General features: G+C 51.1%; 1 protein-coding gene across 3 annotated transcripts in view; it reads right to left on the minus strand.

Annotated features, from left to right (window-relative positions):
- Positions 1-21,147, minus strand: part of LOC146855547 (uncharacterized) — a 98,181-nt gene that overhangs the window by 39,593 nt on the left and 37,441 nt on the right. The window contains exon 1 of one of the 3 annotated variants that reach the window (XM_085650623.1): positions 5,558-5,662. The exons of the other annotated variants lie outside the window; for them this stretch is intronic. Within the exon in view, the coding sequence (XP_085506749.1) occupies positions 5,558-5,634 (77 nt within the window). The 5' untranslated portion in view covers positions 5,635-5,662. Of the gene's footprint in view, positions 1-5,557; positions 5,663-21,147 lie in introns of those variants that run through there. 3 annotated transcript variants of the gene reach the window in all.

Here is a 21,147-nt window from a genome sequence, read left to right on the forward strand (position 1 = left end):
CCCACCCAGAAGCATGTGTCAGCCATTACAAAACCCACATCAAACACACAGGTAGCTAGCACTCTTCCCTGGGAGGGTGTCTGGGGGTGGGGGTCCTGCACCACTAATCCCACCATGCCCCCTGTCCCACAGCCTAGCAAGATGTATCCCCCCACCACACCCAGAAGCATGTGTAAGCCATTACACAACCCACACCTGAGCAGGATGGAGCATTTCCCCACCCAGAAGCAGTTGGAGGCCAGCATAGTACACCAAACAAACTTACAGGTAGGAACCCATCTTCACAGTGAGGGTGTTTGTGGGTGGGAGGCCTGCACTACTACTCCCAACATTCCCTCTGTCCCACACCTGAGCAGGATGGAGCACTCCCCCACCCAGAAGCAGTTGGAAGCCATTGCAGTACACCAAACAAACTTACAGGTAGGTAGCCATCTTCACAGTGAGGGTGTTTGTGGGTGGGAGGCCTGCACTACTACTCCCAACATTCCCTCTGTCCCACACCTGAGCAGGATGGAGCACTCCCCCACCCAGAAGCAGTTGGAAGCCATTGCAGTACACCAAACAAACTTACAGGCAGGTAGCCATCTTCACAGTGAGGGTGTTTGTGGGTGGGAGGCCTGCACCACTACTCCCACCATGCCCCCTGTCCCACACCTGAGCAGGATGGAGCCCCCCCCCCAGCAGTTGGAGGCCATTACATCACCCTCATCAAACTTACAGGTATGTAGCCATCTTCACAGTGAGGGTGTTTGTGGGTGGGAGGCCTGCACCACTACTCCCACCATGCCCCCTGTCCAGCACCTGAGCAGGATGGAGCCCTCCCCCCAGCAGTTGGAAGCCATTACATCACCCTCATCAAAATTACAGCTAGGTAGCCATCCTCACAGTGAGGGTGTTTGTGGGTGGGAGGCCTGCACCACTACTCCCAACATTCCCTCTGTCCCACACCTGAACAGGATGGAACACTCCCCCACCGAGAAGCAGTTGGAAGCCATTGCAGTACACCAAACAAACTTACAGGTAAATAGCCAGTACGTGCACCCACCCATTAGTCACAAATTAAATGGTGCCATATGAGAACACCAGCCTTCTCATTGCACAAAGAGGCAGGTGGCTATCATGTTCAGAAGGAATCTCAAGGTAACACAAATCATCGCAGAAAGCTGTGCTGGAGCAGAAGTCCTAGGGATTAAAATATCGCTAAAATCCTCATGTATACTGCTTATTGTAGTATATCGTCCTCCGCAGAGCTCGCCGGAATTTAATGACGCCATTTTTGAGCTGCTGACCGATCTGGCATCCAGATATAAGTCCCTGGTAGTAGTGGGAGACTTTAATTATCATTGGGATGAGATCCCCAGGGGGCCCACGGCAGCTGAGTTTGGATCCAATCTTGCGACCCTTTCTCTAAACCAGCTTGTTATAGGGCCTACCCATGAAAAGGGACATACCCTCGATCTTGTCTGGTCCACCATGCCTCGAATGGAAATCCTAGGGGTCAGCCCCTGCATTTGGTCGGATCACTATCTGATCAAGGGCTGGGTCCCAGGGGAGCCTTTAACTGCGGCCCCTCCACAAACAAGGAGGAAGGTCCGTCCATGGAAGAAGATCGAGGCCGACTCCTTAGTCACAACTCTTCTCTCCTCCCCCCCTCCGAAGAGGATGCAGGGGAACCTGGACGCAGAGACCTTGACCATCATGACCTGGATCCGCTCTGCTTTAGACAAACTAGCCCCAGAACGTCTAGAGCTCACTCGGAAAAAAGGGAAAGGAGCTCCTTGGTTTGATGCATCCCTTAGGGAAAGGAAGCAAGCTCTCAGGAGGGTGGAGCGAAGCTGGAGACGGGATCACGGGCCTACAGAGGCACTAACATACAAAACTCTTCTGGCCAGCTATAAACGGGCCATCCTGGCTAGGAAAGCCGCCTTCTATGAAGGACGGATCAGGGAGGCAACGAATAAACAAAGGGAAACCTTTATTATTCTAAGGGAACTCACCCAGCTGAATGACAAAAACAGCGGTCTGGCCCAGCCTGACTGCGACACCTTCCAAGGTTTCTTCCTCCAAAAGGTGCAGGACATCCTGTTGGATATCTCTACGCTCTCGGACAGCCTACCAATGCAACTTGGTACAGACAGCTTGCAGTCTGCGGGAGCTTTGCTTAAGTTCCCAACCATCAATGGAGAGCACCTGATAGAACTGGTTAGCCGTATAAAATCAGGATCCTCCAGTGATCCCTGCCCTCCGAAAATTTTCAAACTAGCCTTGCCAGGTATCCAATCCCAGCTCCTGCAGCTAATCAATGCTTCATTGGAAGCGGGTTACCTCCCAGCATCCCTGAAGGAGGCTAGGGTCTCCCCACTTCTGAAGAAAGCAGGTACCGACCCTAAAGTACTAAAAAACTACAGGCCTATCTCTCAGCTGCCTTTCCTAAGCAAGATCTTGGAAAAACATGTCTTGAACGTAGTTACCAACTACCTTGAGGAACACCATCTCCTACATGCCAGGCAGGCAGGATTCCGACCACAACATAGTACGGAACTGGTGATGGCCACGGTCACCGACGAGCTAAGAGTAAGAGCTGATAATAAACAACCCTGCGCTCTGATTCTGCTAGATCTCTCGGCAGCTTTCGATACGGTCAGCCATTCCATCTTGCTGAGCCGTATCGCGAAGCTGGGGATTGCTGGCCAGGCATACAAGTGGTTGGAGTCCTTCCTGTCGGGTCGTACTCAGAGGGTCCAGACGGGGGACCAGTTATCAGGGAGTAGGGATGTGGCCTGGGGGGTGCCTCAAGGATCCGCACTCTCCCCCCTACTGTTTAATATCTATCTGCAACCCCTGATTGAGGAACTCACGCGTAAGAACTGTGAGGTCTTTAACTACGCAGACGACACACAGTTACTGGTCCAGCTGGGTGATACACCAGAGGCCCAGGAATCAGTCAGAGATCTTCTGAGATTCACGGTCAACTGGATGACTAACAACTTCCTTAAAGTTAATGCAGATAAAACGGAGGTTTTGGTGGTGACCAACATAGCCAATCCCTGGGATGATCTGTACTGGCCCCCAGAACTCGGCAAAACCCCCAGCCCTGGGACGGTAGTGAAGAGTCTTGGCCTAAAGATCGATGCGGCTCTCACTATGGCCCCCCAAGTGTCGGCTGTGGTAGGTTCCTGTACTGCCGTGATGCGGCAGCTGCGTAAACTTACTGCCATTCTCTCTGCCTCCACGCTGCAGACTATTGTCTCAGCAACTGTCATCTCGAGGCTAGATTATGGAAATGCTCTGTACCTGGGCCTGTCACAGAAGCTGATGAGGAAACTGCAAGTCGTGCAAAACGACGCTGCCAGACTGGTCTTTTCTCTTCCCAGAAGTGCACATGCATCCACTCTCCTTCGCAAACTGCATTGGCTTCCAGTGAAGCTTAGGGTCCATTTCAAAGGCCTCTGTATGGCCCATAAAGCACTTTTTGTCAATGCCCCGGAATATGTCAAACAGCGCCTAAGGAAGTATGTTCCCGGTAGGTCCCTACGCTCTGGGTCTGTCCCAAATCTGGTTCAACCCAGATTCAATCTAAAAACTAAAGGAGGTAGTGCTCTCTCAGTGCTCATTCCTCAACTCTGGAATGACCTTCCTTCTAGCCTGAAGGAAGAATTTAACCTTCTTTCCTTCAGGAAAAAATTGAAGACATTTTTGTTTGGTACAGTAACATCTTCGGTCTAATTGGAGTTGGCAGATGGTTGGGAGGCGGCACGATGTTGTTGGTCGCCTGTTTAGCGCTTAGAGACCAGTGGTGATAAGCGCTCTATAAGAACCATATAACATAACATACCTACCCCATTGCCAAGCACAGTGTGCACACAGGTAAGTTAAGGAAACTGTCACAGCTACCAAAGTATGACACACCAATGCACAAGTAGAAGAAAGTCAGGGCGCAATCATGCACAGCACCTAGTTACATGTGCATCGCCATGGGGCAAGTGCAACAAGGATCATTTGAAAAATATGAAAGCATGTGTGGTGGTACAAATCAAGATATGCACATGACAGGACAAAGGTATGCAGGAGATGACGATGGCCAGTCCATGGCCAGATGTGACGTCTGCTAGGTCAGACAAATAAACAATGAGTTCTCAATTGAACACATGTTGTGCCAGGCCCTAGATGGTAACAAGTCCCTGTAATCCTTAATTGTGCACGGGTCGCATGGTATGCCTTGACACCTCACACCATGGACAAGTAATGCCTGTACCACTGCATCATGTCAGGAAGCACAGTAGTGCATATAGTCAACAATGTGATGATCTGTCAATTGTGAAGTGTACAAAAAGTGAATGACACACAGCTAACACAAAGCTTGCCGGGTGCACTACAATGACCATTTCCTAACTGACCCACAGGTGACCAAGAACTCACTGCAGAGGACAACATAACAACCTTCAGAGCCAGTCTCCCACCCCGGTACATGGACTCCCGGATGTTGACTCCCAGGATTCCATGGACGATGAGCTTGAGGCCCATCTAGTGTGCCAGGGAGCAACAGGTCCCAGGACCCCATTCCCCCCCCACCACATCTGCACCAACAACAACTTCACAGCAGACCCCTGCTGTCACGGCCTGTGCGGCCACCGCCACCACCACTACCACCAGTGCTGCCTGCAACAGCCTCCCTGTCCCAGAGGATGATCAGCACACACCATCGACGGAGGAGGGCAGGGAGAGGATGCGGGTGCCCACCGTGGTGAGGCAACAGGTCCGTGGCAGCAGGGCAGGTGGGAGGGGCAGGGTCACCCACGGACACCAGGAGGCTGGGACCCAATCCCTGGAACACATCACCAGAGTCCTGGGGCCAGGCACGGTGGCGCGCGCCCTGTGTCCCTGCCGCTGGGGTTGGCCGGGCTAGTGACCGCCATAGGTAGGCGGGTGTTCGAGTCCCCTACAGACCTACGTTGGTGTCACAACAGAAAAACCAGAGTCCTGGGCGCATACGAACAGGCCCAGGGACGAACGGGCCAGTCGAACGAACTGTTGCACAAGCTCATCCTGCTGATGATGTCCATCGACACCCGCATGGGACAAATCGTGGACCTCTTGGGCCAGCAAGTGGTGGTACTGAGGGACAGGCATGCGCCACAGACAACACCTCCATCTCCCTCTGGTGGGCCGCATGACAACAGTTCACCATCCTCCCCTGTCCCCACAGAGAGGGGTGAGTCCTCAGACCCCACTGGCCCTGCAGCAGACCCCCCCCTACCAAACGACGAAGGGGCCATCCCAAGAAGACCCTGGGAGTATCTGGAGGCCAAGCACCTGCCAGACGCCAGTCACGGAGCCAGCCATGATGGCAACCCTCTCCACCACTGCATTGACTTTTTGGACTGTCCTTCCCCACACTGCCTTGTGAATGCCATCTGTCTGTTGGACTGGGTCCCCACAGCAATGTGGTGACTACTTGATTATCTCATCTACCACAACTGTCAACTCCCTGCTCCACCCCCCCATGGAAATGTACACCCCCCCTCGCATCTCACCATTGCAAATAAAATATCCTTACACACATGTTGTCGTGTCTGCTCCGTCTTTATTGCAGGATGTACAGTCTTCAACATGATCACAATGTACCAGGAGCATGGGCTGTATGTAGGCAAGGAGAAGTCGAAGGCACCTAGGGAAACACAACAGAACTACTTTCACTGGTCTGGGTGTGGCATCACAGACATCACACAGCCCCTACCATCAGGATAACCCAACATGCACATATCACAATGGGCAACAAGTGTCAATATACACGTCCTGTTGATGTTCCCAAATGACCTGTCCCAGAAACATTGCCAACCACCACTGAGTCTACAACTTGGCTGCAGCTACAATTCTCACATGCCCCTTCACGACAACAGCGATATCAGCAGACAATGGGTATGTTGCACATTGACACCCATCTTCAAGTGAAGTAGCGGGTGATGAGCTGTTCACGCAGGTCAACACCTTCCTCCTCTCCACTGTCCTCATCACTGGACACGGCTTGGTTTGCAGGCTGGGGCCTTGGGTCCTCACCATCATCCAGGGTCAGGGGAATCCCTTTGCGAATGGCTAGGTTGTGGAGCAGGCAGCATGCCACTACAATCTGACACACCTTCCTGGGCGAGTATGCCAGTGCACCTCCGGTCTTGTCCAGGCAGCGGAAACGTGACTTGAGCAGACCAAAAGTACGCTCCACCACATGACGTGTCCTCCCATGGGCCTCATTGTAGCGGACTTCAGCCGGGGACCTGGGATTCCGCAGTGGGCTCAGCAACCAGGGAAATGCAGAGTCACCTAGGTATGAAAAACACAAATAGACATTGCAATGTTGTAGAGGCTGAGGGCAGCAGATCACACACCCAGCATGCTCACCCACAATCCATGCACGCTCGGGAAGAAGATTAGCCATCAGCTGGGGCACAATGCTGTTCCGCAGGATGTAGGAGCCTGGGAATTTGGCACACACGTGCGAGATGGTCATATCTGCCAGGCACACCACCTGCACATTGATGGAGTGGTAATGCGGTAAATGTGTTCACTTGCCTGTGGTGGCACAAGCCCGACATGGGTGCACTCAATGGCCCCAGCAACATTGGGGATGTATCCAAGAAGATAGAAGTCTCCCTTCGCAGCTGCCAATTCAGCACCAGTGGGGAAATGGATGTATCTGTCCTTGTATAGCATCATGGTGGACAGTACATCACGCAGCACCATGCTGTACATCGGTTTTGACATCCCACCAGCACTGGCCACTGTCTCTTGGAACAATCCAGTGGCAAAAAAATGCAGGGCTGCCATCACCTTATAAGTAGGGGTGAAAGCTGTTGGATATGTCCTGCAGCACTGCAGGTGGGGCTCCAACAGATCCCAAAGGGTTTTCAGGGTGGCTCTGTCCAGGCGGCATTTCCGTATCATCGCAACATCCTCCATGTCCTCCAGCACTGTCAAGTGACAAATCAAATTTGGCCTCCTCCTAGTGGAGATGATAGTGAACACATGTCAATGCAATACATCATGCGATGTGCACAGCAAATCACGTTCTGGATGACACAATGACAACAATGACTGACATCAACCTTGACTAACAGACCAGCTCACATGTAGGGACACATTCATGAGCACAAAGGCCACACCAGTCAACTTACACAAGATAAGTACCTCAAACACCACCTTGGTCAATGTGAATGCACATAGGGATACGGCCACATTTCAAATGGGCACGCCTGGGAGTATAGCATCCATCAAATGTGTAAATAATCTAATCCACTGTCTCATACCTAGGTGCTGTACCTGTAACACCTCAATGCATCATTACAACCTGGCACACATCCACCACACAATGACCACAGTCGGCGCTGGAATGACGAATGTGTGCATGAGCAGACATGAGAGGCAATGCAACATAGTTCATCATTCATTGAGACGAGCATCGCTGTGATTGTCACTGCAACTCAACACATTGACATGTGTACACATTGTAGAGTCCAGAACAGCACTGTCCTGCCTTCACCAACATCAAATCCATAAGTGACATGTGAGTGGGTACAGGAAGATCTACAAAACACAAACATGGCATGTGTAGCCATCAGTGTAGTAAATGGGAGATTGGCCTCGTGTGCACGGTGATGTTCCATTGACCATCTTGGCACTGTGCCCTGTTGATGTTTGACAGATGGCCATAGCGATTGAATGGCACCCAAATCGCGGAAGTTACCACCCGGCCCTGGCGGTGTGTCACCAGCACCCCCATTCACACAAGTGCGGTAGTGATAGGCATGGAGACATGTGGAAATGGCGGTTGGCATGCTCCGCCGCATGAATGGCGGAGCCTCGTGTCAATGTATGGCATCCAAATTGCAGCAGCTACCGCCTGGCCCCGGCGGTGTGTCACCAGCACCGCCATTCACACAAGTGGGGTAGTGATAGGCATGGAGACATGTGGAAATGGCAGTTGGCATGCTCCACCGCATGAATGGTAGAGCCTCCTGTCAATGTATGGCCCCCAAATCACGGTAGCTACTGTCTGGCCCCGGCGGAGTGTCACCAGCACCCCCATTCACACAAGTTCGTAGTGATAGGCATGGAGACATGGGGAAATGGCGGTGGGCATGCTCCGCCGTTAAAATCGCGGAAGCGCACACCGGGCCCCTGCGGTGTGTCACCGCCATGGAGCTTGCCCTAGAGCCAATGCGAAGCTCACTAGCGGTGGCATGATGCAATTTTGAAGATCACGGTAGGCGTGCTCCGCCACCGCGGAGGCGGACATTGGCTGCATTTGAAAGATGCACCATCGCGGTAGCGCACTCCGGGCCCCTGCGGTGTGTCACCTCTATAGAGCTTGCCCTAGAGCCAATGCGAAGCTTGAAAGCGGTGGCATGATGCAATTCTGAAGATCGCGGTAGGCGTGCTCCGCCACCACGGAGGCGGACATTGGCTGGATTTGAAAGATGCACCATCGCGGTAGCACACCCTGGGCCCCAGCGTTGTGTCACCGCCATGGAGCATGCCCTTACAGCCACTGGGAGCCATGATTGTGGTGACATGATGCAATTTTGAAGCTTGCGGTAGGCGTGCTCCGCCACCGCGGAGGCGGTCATTGGATGCATTTGAAAGAGACAGACCTGAACCACCAATTGCTGCAGCTTGGCACCTTTGAAACAACCCCCAGGGGGCTATATATGTGTGGGAGTGATCCTCACATTGCCACTGCTCCCAGAGCCTGCTGTCTGAGACCCCTCACCTGCTGCTGCCTCCAGGGACTGCTGCCTGAGACCCCTCACCTGCTGCCACCTCCAGGGACTGCTACCTGAGACCCCTCACCTGCTGCTGCCTCCAGAGACTGCTGCCTGAGACCCCTCAACACCCAAATCCGCTGCTGTTGTCTCATGTCCACAGTGATGGCAAGGAAAGAGAAGATCCGTGTCAGTCCCTTCACAAGTGAGGAGCTGGAGGTCCTGGTGGACGAGGTGCTCACACAGTACCCTATGGTGCCCCAAATGTCGTGGTAAGTCTTCAACAGTGGTGGGGTAGGGCAGGGGGGCACACATGTAGTTGGACTGATGCAGTATGTGCTTGGGAGTGTGGGGTAGTGTCATGCACTGCCTGGCATGCTGTCCCCAAGGGGAAGGTGTGTTTACCCTATGCCACAGGTTTCCCTGCCTGCACATGTATGTATGAGTGACCTGTGTTGTGTTGTCAGCCATACAGTGACACAGAAGGTTGTTCATGCTGTAGTCAGGACAGTGATTGCCTGGCTGGATGGCTGTGTGTGCCCCTGTAGTCCATCTCAGTGTGAGCCCAGCTGGCCTGCACAGTCCCCACCCACAGAGACAAGGACAACTCACTTAACTTACAGAGTATGACAGTCTTTTCACATTGCACTCCAGCTATGGTCCATCTCAGCACTGTAGTTTGCACACAACGGCCCTTGTGAATGGCATTTTGTATTTGTGAGATCATGTCCCTCTATGTGACCAACATGACACATTCATCTATTCCCAGGACAGGGACATTGATGGCTGCACAGTCTTGGACACAGTGAGTCCACCCCCAAACACAGGTTGACATGTAATGTATGTGTTGCTCAAGCCAACAATGGACTGGAGATGTGGGCAGGCTACATGTGTGTTTCAGTGCTGGCATCCTGCATGTGTGTGAGATGTGCAGGGACTGTGTTCCCCCTCACACCTGCATGCTTTAACATCAGCTTTTCCCATTCAGGTGTCCCATGTGAGCTGTACTATAGTTTCTGATTGACCTATCATTGGATATGTGATGATTCTGTATCTTGCTGCTATACTGATAGATGTCGGTACGTAACATGACACTGTATTACTGATCATTTTTCCCTCTAGTCTCCCATGCCTGAAGCTCCAGGTACACCAGTGTAAGGCTATGTGGAGGGCCATAGCAGCGAAGGTGCGAAGTCTGGGGGTCTCAAACCGACGGCGCACCCACTGCCACAAGAGATGGTTCGACATCAGCCGGCTGGCAAAGAATGTGGCGGAGATTACCTTGGGGCTGCTTCCTTGCACTGGGCGTCTGGCATGGCGCAGCATGACACCACTAATGGGGCGCATCTTGGCGGTGACACAGCCTGAGCTGAATGCATGTTTGAAGGAGCATCAGCAGCAAGCCAGGGGTGAGCATTTGGGGAGTCTGACTTTGGCTGGGAGTGGCTGCATGTGTACAGAGCCTGTGCCAGCGCTGGCCTATGTGATGTTGGTAGTGTGATGCTGTGGCATGTAAGTGGCTGCTGGCCTGGGTGCCGGTGGCATGCATTTGCCCTACCTGTACTTACAAAGGTGATTTGGATGCTGTGCCTTCACATTACATTTGGCGTTGTGCTCTTCAGGTTTCTTCTGCATTGGGGTAGTCTTGGGAATCCCATGGGAGGGAACGGCAGTGAGCCCAATCTGACTATGTGTACATCAATGCGTCCATTGCATGCACCCAGATTGGGGAGGCCTACACATCTTACAGCACTGTGCAACATTATATTGTCCCCAAGGTATGACATGGTGGGTGGCGTGGGCTAATGTCCATTGTGGACTGTCATGTTCTAGTCTGGGTCTGTGTTGTCCCCTCCTGTTCCATCCAGATCTGTCATTGACAACAAGTACTGTGCCCCCATCATGTCCCTAGGTGTGCTCAGAGCTAGTTGTGTGTCTGTTTTAACAGAGCCACAAGCAGGGTGTTGTGCTGTGTGGACATCACATGGCTCACTCATGTCTGAGTTTCCACGCACTGCTTGAGTCTATATACTGAGTTGGCACGATGTGATTCCACAGGACGGTGTGCAACATGTAGATTTGGTCAACTTTTGTCATGCATTGCTTGCATATGTTTGTTCTGTTGCTGCCATTGACCTGACCCTACATCTCTCTCTCTCATGCAGCATCACCTGTGGTCACGGAGGGACAGGAGACGGACACCAGTGGGGGTAAAGGTAGCACAACAGCTGCCCAGGAGCCCACTGACACAGATGTCGCCAGCACCTCAGAGGGGGACAGGAGTCTGCTGGAGGAATCCCAGCCTAAGACGCAAAGCAACACATCATCCCATGCCAGCGGGGATGCATCCAAGTTTGAGGGCACAGGGAACGGGAACTCTGCATCGACTTACACCACACAGCGGCCATTGCCCACCCTCCCAGCAACTTCCTCTGATGCTGCCCGTGTTTGCCCCGGTAAGAGGGGAATAGTGTCCTTCACCCCTGGCACCACTGCCCCTGCCCCTGTCCCCCCTGCTGCCATCAGTGCTGAGTCTGTGGACCTTTTGCGCCAGCTGTGTGTAGGCCAGACAGCTCTCCTCAATGCCTTCATTGACAATGACAAGAAATTGGCCCAGGTGGTTGCTTTCATGGAGGACATACATTCCGACATGGGTGGGCCGCACCGGACAGTCCAGGCTTTGTCATCAACAGTGACGTCTGCCCTGCAACAGGCACATACTCACAGTCCAGCTCCGGTCCCTTTATCCACCCCCCTGGCAGTGGGTACGTCTGACGATAGTGACCACGGTCCACATACGTCCAAGTCACGATACAGCACATGAAGCACACAGCAGCAGCAACACAAGCGGTCCTGGGCGCAGACCATATCCCCACAGAAGACCAAAGGCACCCCAGAGCGCAGGGAGAAGAGTCCGTCAGGCAACATCAATGGACAGAATGCAAAGCAGCAGACCTCAGGCACACATGCCTCATTGACATCCCCATCCAAGGACTCTCCTGCCCCTAAAGCATCTCGCAAAGAGAAGCATACAGTGTCTGTGCCCACCAAGGAGGTGGTGCATGCCAAGGGTATTAGTAATTACAGAAACTCCTAGGCAATATCAATAAAGTAAACAAATTACACAATATATATGACAATAAAAAGACCAAGGAAGACGGAAAAAATATGTTCAAAGTTGTTACTATTTTAATCATTTCTTCTCATATTATTTAAACAAATGATATTTATACAAAACATTTAAAAAATGAAACACAATATTTAACACATTACATATAATCAATGTGTATAAATAAAAGGTTAAAAAGTGGCAAAATCGTTATTAACTCGACGCGCGTTTCGGCGTATACAACGCCTTCTTCAGGAAAGCCACACAATTATAGATCCTGTTTCAATGTGATGAGTTCCTAGTAATTAAAACCTGCAACTCCATAGTTTGTGGATGTCTTTAATTCCAATAAATGGCTGCTTAAAATGCAATGCACCGGATGTGCAACGATGTCTTATTAATTTTATAATCAACAGTTTCACGAAAAGGTCTGATGTCTGGTTGTCAAACAAGCTTCGTATAGGTATATTGGAAAAGCGGCCTGGTTCTACTAAATGTTAAAATCAGTAAAATGATATTCTGGAAAGCCTCTTGCAATAGAAGAAATTCAACGAAGAAACTGGAACAAGCACTGGATATGTGATAGTGTTCCAAATATGTAGCTCAATAAGCATACACAGCAAAGGACTTATCTGATAAAAGGAGGCTTCAAGTAGGCCCAAGCCAAGGATGGCTGCCGGTGACGCCTTCGGAAAAGAGCATGCCAAGGGTATACCTAGGAAGGGCTCCAAGGCAGAATCACCAACCACCTCGACTCCCGTTCCAAGCCCAGTGAAGCAGGGGCCGGAGGGCACTGTAGGGGTAACACCTAGTAAACAGGAGAAGGGGGAGCAGAGGCAAAGCCAGGGAAAGAGTTCCGCTGGGTCCAGCACATCACCAGAGGGGCTGCCTGCACCTGCAGCAGCTGTGGTGGTGAGTGTGCCTGTTGTGCACACACCACTTCCCATTGATCCACAGTCAGTCAAGCCATTTAGGATCCCCAAGAAGTGAAAGGGTACCCCTCCACAATCTCGCAGCCACACCGTGTCTCCCGTCTGCATGACTCTACCTCCACGTGCCACTACACCACCTGGTCCAAGCAGCCCTCCGGCTTGCCAAGCCACTGATAGCTCTACCTCAGCTGTTCCGCTCTCTTCCCAGTCAAGTTCCCAAACAGTCCCCGAGACACAGCCAGCTCCCAATCCACCTGACAGCCAAGTCTGAGTGGTAGTCACCCTCACACACCTGTCTCTCACACAGGTGGGCCTGTAATGCACATTGTTGCCCCCTGACTGTGTTGCTGACCATGGAAAGGTACAGTCGCACACATTCCCTGTGCAGCTTCTCATGGACTTAGTCTGCACTTTATCCTTCCCACTGGCCTTGTCGTTCACTGCTGTGTGCCCCCTGCCTGTGCAGCTTCTCATGGACATACTCTGCACCCTGAACTGGCCACTGGCCTTGCTGCTCTTTGCTGTGTTGAACTAATTCCTGTGCAGCTTCTCATGGACATACTCTGCGCCCTGAACTGGCCACTGGCCTTGTTGCTCTTTGCTGTGTTGAACTATTCCCTGTGCAGCTTCTCATGGACTCAGTCTGTACTTTGTCCTGCCCACTGGCCTTGTCGTTCACTGCTGCGTGCCCCCTACCTGTGCAGATTCTCATGGACTCAGTCTGCACTTTGTCCTGTCCACTAGCCTTGTCGTTCACTGCTGTGTGCTCCCTGCCTGTGCAGCTTCTCATGGACTCAGTCTGCACTTTGTCCTGCCCATTGGCCTTGTCGTTCACTGCTGTGTACCCCATGCCTGTGCAGCTTCTCATGGACATACTCTGCACCCTGAACTGGCCACTGGCCTTGTTGCTCTTTGCTGTGTTGAACTATTCCCTGTGCAGCTTCTCATGGACATACTCTGCACCCTGAACTGGCCACTGTCCTTGTTGCTCTTTGCTGTGTTGAACTATTCCCTGTGCAGCTTCTCATGGACTCAGTCTGTACTTTGTCCTGCCCACTAGCCTTGTCGTTCACTGCTGTGTGCCCCCTGCCTGTGTAACTTCTCATGGACTCAGTCTGCACTTTGTCCTGACCATTGGCCTTGCCGTTCACTGCTGTGTGCCCCCTGCCTGTCCAGCTTCTCATGGACATACTCTGCCCCCTGAACTTGCCACTGGCCTTGTTGCTCTTTGCTGTGTTGAACTATTCCCTGTGCAGCTTCTCATGGACATACTCTGCACCCTGAACTGGCCACTGGCCGTGTTGCTCTTTGCTTTGTGGAACTATTCCCTGTGCAGCTTCTCATGGACATACTCTGCACCCTGAACTGGCCGCTGGCCTTGTTGCTTTCTGCTGTGTTGACCTATTCCCTGTGCAGCTTCTCATGGACTCAGTCTGCACTTTGTCCTGCCCACTGGCCTTGTCGTTCACTGCCGTGTGCCACCTGCCTGTGCAGCTTCTCATGGACTCAGTCTCAACTTTGTCCTGCCCATTGGCCTTGCTGTTCACTGCTGTGTGCCCCCTGCCTGTGAAGCTTCTCATGGACATACTCTGCACCCTGAACTTGCCACTGGCCTTGTTGCTCTTTGCTGTGTTGAACTATTCCCTGTGCTGCTTCTCATGGACATACTCTGCACCCTGAACTGGCCACTGGCCTTTGTTCCTCTATGCTGTGTTGAACTATTCCCTGTACAGCTTCTCGTGGACATACTCTGCACCCTGAACTGGCCACTGGCCTTGTTGCTTTTTGCTGTGTTGAACTATTCCCTGTGCAGCTTCTCATGGACTCAGTCTGCACTTTGTCCTGCCCACTGGCCTTGTCGTTCACTGCTGCCTGTGCAGCTTCTCAGGGAAATACTCTGCACCCTGAACTTGCCACTGGCCTTGTTGCTCTTTGCTGTGTTGAACTATTCCCTGTGCAGCTTCTCATGGACTCAGTCTGCACTTTGTCCTGTCCACTGGCCTTGTCGTTCACTGACGTGTGCCACCTGCCTGTGCAGCTTCTCATGGACTCAGTCTGCACTTTGTCCTGCCCACTGGCCTTGTCGTTCACTGTTGTGTGCCCCCTGCCTGTGTAGCTTCTCATGGACATGCTCTGCATCTTGTGCCTTGCTCTTCTCTTCTCATGGTACCTATCTGTGCAATATGTGAATAAAGACAGTTGCTCCTGCTGTCTATTTTGACAGTGTCCTTACTGAATAAAGTTCTTTTGCTGTATGTAAATGGTTTACTGTGCCACATGGTCTGTGTGGCACTTCAACATATTCAATGTTCGGGCTCACTTACTCTCTTTTTTTCAGGGGTGACAGGGTCTTGAGTTCTTCTTGACCCAGATACTTGTGTGGGCAATGGTGTCAATTTCGAATGGTTAGCAGTAGTTTTAATTAGTTCATGTTGGCTATATTGTACACATGTCAGGTTGGGGGGCACTGCCAGCACAGAGTGGGTTTCTGCACACAGTATTGCAGGCAGGCAGTCCAGGGTCATCATGTATGTGTGTTCTTCCTTTATGTGTGCCCAGTGGTGTATGTGTGTAGTCATCTTGTGATGGCCAGTCACCGTAGTCCCATGGCTTACTTCCCATTTGTGCTCTTGGATGGCCAGGTAGTGTGCAGTGTGAAGGGGGTGAGTTTGTGGGGAGTGTTAATGTGTACATTCCACAGCACTGTCAACTACACACTTGTGTCACCCAGGAGTTGTGTGCCTATTGTTTTGATTGTTCATCCCTGTGGATATGGTTGTATGCCCATGTGTGAGTTGTATGTTGTGCACTGTGCAGTGTGTTGGTGTGTCCTTGCAGTTCTGTCTGACTCCTACTTGTTGTTTTTGTCACTTGTGAATATACAGAGAGTGTTACTGGCAAGTCAGTGTTGTGTTTTGTTGCACATCCATGTGTCTGGTGGCTGTTTGTGGGGACTGTGCAGACCTGCTGCTCCACACTGCCATTGTAGTTGTGTTTTCTCATGCATTGCTGTCACATGTTGCCCTCTTGCCTCCAGTGTGGCATGTTGTGTGTGTTGTCATGCTATTCCCTATCTGTGCTACAGCTGCCTACCAATTTTGGGTCTGCACTCCCTCTCTTTGTGTATGGTACACTCCTGCCATGTCCCCTACTGACATGTACACTTCACTTTGGTGTGAGCTGTCCCCTTGGTTTGTATGTGTGTGTGCCTCCCCATGACTTCATTTGTGACACTGTACTTTGTGGTGCAGTTCTTTGGCCAGGGTCAATGTGTCACTCAGGGCATTTCCCCAATGGGTCATGTGTGATGTTCTGGTGCTGTTTGTCAGTCATGGTTGCTCCTATGCAGTTCAACTGTGAGTGCTGCCCAGTCCTCTGGTCAAGTTGTTTCCACCTTTGTGTCCCATACTTGTGCATCTAGTGGGTGTTGTGTTGGATGTATGTGTGTTGTTTGTGTTTTTGCTTTACTTCCTGGGTGTGCTGTTGTCTTTGTGCTGTACTGTATGGTGTTGTGTGGGTTGCTGTTCTGTCACTGATGTCTGTGTGTGTCTTGTATGCTTGGTGTGCACACACAGCTTGTTGTGCATGCAGTGCTGTGTGTTTATGTTGCCTTGTGATTGCCTGGTGTGCATCCCTTGATGTCCTGCTGTGTTTGCTATGTGATTGTTCTGCCTGTGCATCTGTCGTTTGTTTGCTGTGGCTGTGTTGTTCTGTGATGGTGCACTTCTTGTGTGTGTTGTGGTATGTTGTCTGTGCATTGATCCTGAGTGATAAGGTTGTGCACTCCTGTTGTGTCTGTGCTCCCATTGCCCTTCCCCAGTTTAGCTGTGCAGGGCACAAAGAGCACAGAGCCACACCTCCACCCTCCACACACTAGCCACCCCTCTGAAGGCACATGCCATGTGCCCCTCCTGTGCACCCCCACGCACAACAAGCCAGGTGAATACACACCCTGCACCACACACCAAACAACCAGGGAGACATCCACAGCAGGAGTGGCTGCAGAGGAACACACAGCACAGAAGCACAGGGCCAGGGCAACACACACACCACAACAACACCACACTCATGGCAATAAAAATGAGTATAAGCACTAAATGAACACACACACATACAAGGAACAAATATCCTACTGGACACACTGCCTGCCAAGGCACACAGACATAACCCATACTGACACACAGACACATACCACATGCCACCAGCAATGGAGCACAACAAATAGGTAAGCCAAATGGAGGGGCACACCAATGGAAGGCCATGGAGAGAACCAACAAGCATATGTACATCACATGCAAGACAAGGAACATAGAACAACACCCTCAGCCATTAAAGCACACAAGGATGGCACAGTGAGTGAAGTCAAACCACAGACAGCTCAGTGCAACAGCCCCGGGAGACAGCAAGGCAACCCATGTATAGGCACAAGGATGAAAGGAAGGCCCTGAAGTCAAACTGTAAACAGCCACACATATGTATACATACTTCACAGGAGTTCACCAGCAGCACAACACACAGGGCCCATTGACACACTCCATGACTGTCAAACACTAGTAGGAATCTACACACATACCCCCCTCACATCAGCAGCACACAACCCCAGTGCCAAACACACTGAAGGGTGGCAATATTTTCCAGTCAATACGCAGACAAACAATCACACACCCTGGGGGTAGCCACAAACATCACACACACACACAGGGATGCCAGAACAAATGTCTTCACAAAAATAACAAACACATAACCCAACAGAAACACACACAGAACCACAACAGAACCACACATGACCTGTTCTAGCTAAACTGTGGAAAGGCAATGGGAGCACAGACACAACAGGAGTGCATAACCTCATCCATCAGGAACAATGCACAGACAACCTACCACAACACAGACAAGAAGCGGACCATCACAGAAACACACAGCCACATCAAACAAACAGATGCACAGGCAGCAAAATCACATAGCAAACACAGCTGGACATCAGGGGGTGCACACCAGGCAATGACAAGGCAACATACACCCACAGCACTGCATGCACAATAAGCAGTGTGTGCACACCAAGCATACCAGCCCCACACAGATATGAGTGACATAACATTAACCCACACAACACCAATCAGCACAGCACAAAGACAAAATCACACCCAGGAAGTGAAGCAGTACCATAGCTAACACACATACATTCAACACAACACCAACAGAAGCACAAGTCTGGGACAGAAAGGTGAAAACAACTTGACCAGAGGACTGGGTAGCACACACAGTTGAAGTGCATATGAGCAACCATAACTGCCAAACAGCACACGAACATCACACATAACCTATTGGAGAAATGTCCTGAGTGACACATTGCTCCAGGCCAAATAACTGCACCACAAAGCACAGTGTCACAAATGAAGTGATGAGGAGGCACACACACATGTAAACCAAGGGGACAGCTGACATCAAAGTGAAGTGTTCTGCCTGTCAGTAGGGGACATGGCAGGAGTGTACCATACACAAATAGAGGGAGTGCAGCTTCATAATGGGTAGGCATCTGAAGCACAGATAGGGGATGGTATGACACCACACACAACATGCCATACTGGAGGCAAAAAGGCACCATGTGACAGCAATGCATGAGAAAACACAACCACAATGGCAGTGTGGAGCGGCAGGTCTGCACAGTCTCCACAAACAGTATCAAGACACATGGATGATCAACAAAACACAACACTGACTTGCCAGTCACACACTCAGCATACTCACAATTGACAAAAAAAACAAGTAGGAGTCAGCCAGAACTGCAAGGACACACCAACATACTGCACAGTGCACAATATACAACTCACACATGTGCATACAACCACATCCACAGGGCTGAACAATCAAAACAACAGGCAACCAACTCCTGTGTGACACATGTGTGTAGTTGACAATGCAGTGGCACTCACACATCAACGCTCCCGACAAAGTCACCCCCTTCACACTGCACACTTCTTGACCACCCAAGAGCACACATTGAAAGTAAGCCATGGGACTAGGATGACTGGGCATCACAAGATGACCACACACATACACTACTGGGCACACATAAAGGAAGATTACACATACATGATGACCTTGGCCAGCCTGCCTGCAATCCTGTGGATAGAATCCCATGCTGTGCTGGCAGTGCCCCCCAACCTGACATGTGTACAATATACTCAACATGAACACATTAAGAAAATGAGAACTGGTTTCTATTTAAAATTGACATAATTGTCCCCACAAGTATCAGGGTCCGGAAGAACTGTAGTCCCTGTCACCCCTGTAAAAAATAGAATAAGTGAGCCAAGACATTGGCTATGTTGAAGTGGCACACAGAGCATGTGGCACAGTAAACCATATACACACAGCAAAATAATTGTATTCAGTAAGGACACTGACAAAACAGACAACAGGAGCAACTGTCTTTATTCACATATTGCCCAGATAGGCACCAAGAGTAGAGAAGAGCAAGGCACAAAATGCAAAGTATGTCTATGAGAACCTGCACAGGCAAGGGGCACACAGCAGTGAATGATAAGGCCAGTGGGCAGGGCAAAGTGCAGAATATGTCCATGAGAAGCTGCACAGGCAAGGGCAAAACAGCAAGGCCAGTGGCTAGTTCAGGGTGCAGAGTATGTCCATGAGAAGCTGCACAGGCAAGGGCAAAACAGCACGGCCAGTGGCCAGTTCAGGGTGCAGAGTATGTCCATGAGAAGCTGCACAGGCAAGGGCAAAACAGCAAGGCCAGTGGCCAGTTCAGGATGCAGAGTATGTCCATGAGGAGCTGCACAGGCAAGAGCAAAACAGCAAGGTCAGTGGCCAGTTCAGGGTGCAGAGTATGTCCATGAGAAGTTGCACAGGGAATAGTTGAACACAGCAAAGAGAAACAAGGCCAGTGGCCAAAACGTAGTGCAGAGTATGTCCATGAGTAGCTGAGTGTGTGATCCGCCGCAGAACAACAGGTTTCACAAGGGTCCTGACCAACAAAGTCGATCAGAACCTCTGCCGTAATCTCTCTAGTTGCATTCGCTGCAAATCGCAAACTAATGCTTGGAGAGGGAATCCCCTCCCACACATATGGAACCTTAGCGCATGCAACACATTTTAAAAGATCACACACTCACTTTTAGTGTAGATCTCACATTCACATAGTTTAAGGTCCTGAGGAAAGCCAGTTACTAATGGAAGGCCTGGCTGAAACATGTAGACCACCCACCGGATGCAGGAGTTCCTAATTATTATTCCACCTACATCCATTGCCTTGCTTTTACCGCTACCAGAGGCCCAGATATTAAAGGTAATCCCCGTGGGTACTGGGACCACTGGATAGCTTTTAAACTTTCACTTGCACTCCACTATCACTGCACACTCAGTAAAATACCTGCTCTGCTGTAATACAGGCGTTGAAGCACACCCGGGACTCATTCGGTGTCACTGGGTGGCCCGATGATGAAGCATGCCACCAACTAGGTTGGTGGGTGAGGGCTTCATAAGGAAACCAAACAGTTTCCCTTCCCTTCCCATACAGTCCTGAGTCCTGTCTCACGTATAAATAGGCTAGTTCTCTTTTGATCATGTATAATAACCTTGGGGATACGGATTAGCTATCTAGTCCTCTCTCTCTCCTTGATAATTGAATATCTTCTCAGTCCTTGCCATCACTGACGACATGAGGCAACAGTGGCGGAATTGGGTGGTGAGGGGTCTCTGGCAGCAGTCCCTTTAGGCAGCAGCAGGTGAGGGGTCCCTGGCAGCAGTCCCTGAAGGCAGCAGCAGTTGATGGGTCTCTGGCAGCAGTCCCTGGAGGCAGCAGCAGGTGAGGGGTCTCTGGCAGCAGGATCTGGGAGCAGTGGAAATGTGAGGCTCCCTCCCACACATATATAGCCCCCAGGGGTCGTTTCAAAGGTGCCAAGCTGCAGCAATTGGTGTTCCATGTCTGCCTTTTAAAAATGCGGAGCACGCCTACCGTGAATTTCAAAATTGCATCAAGCCACCGCAATTAAGGTTCCCATTGGCTGTGAGGGCATGCTCCATGGCGGTGACACACCACAGGGGCAAGGCGGGTGCTACCGCGATGGTGCATCTTTCAATTGCATCCAATGACCGCCTCCGCGGTGGCAGAGTACGCCTACTGCGATTTTCAAAATTGCATCATGATGCCGCAAATAAGGTTACCATTGGCTGTGAGGGCATGCTCCATGGCGGTGACACACCGCAGGGGCCAGGCGGGCGCTACTGCGATGGTGCATCTTTCAATTGCATCCAATGACCGGCTCCGCGGTGGTTGGGCACGCCTACCGCGATTTTCAAAATTGCATCCTGCCACCGCAATTAAGGTTCC

Source organism: Triturus cristatus, chromosome 4_1 (assembly GCF_964204655.1).
Source record: "Triturus cristatus chromosome 4_1, aTriCri1.1, whole genome shotgun sequence".
Lineage (NCBI taxonomy): Eukaryota > Metazoa > Chordata > Amphibia > Caudata > Salamandridae > Triturus > Triturus cristatus.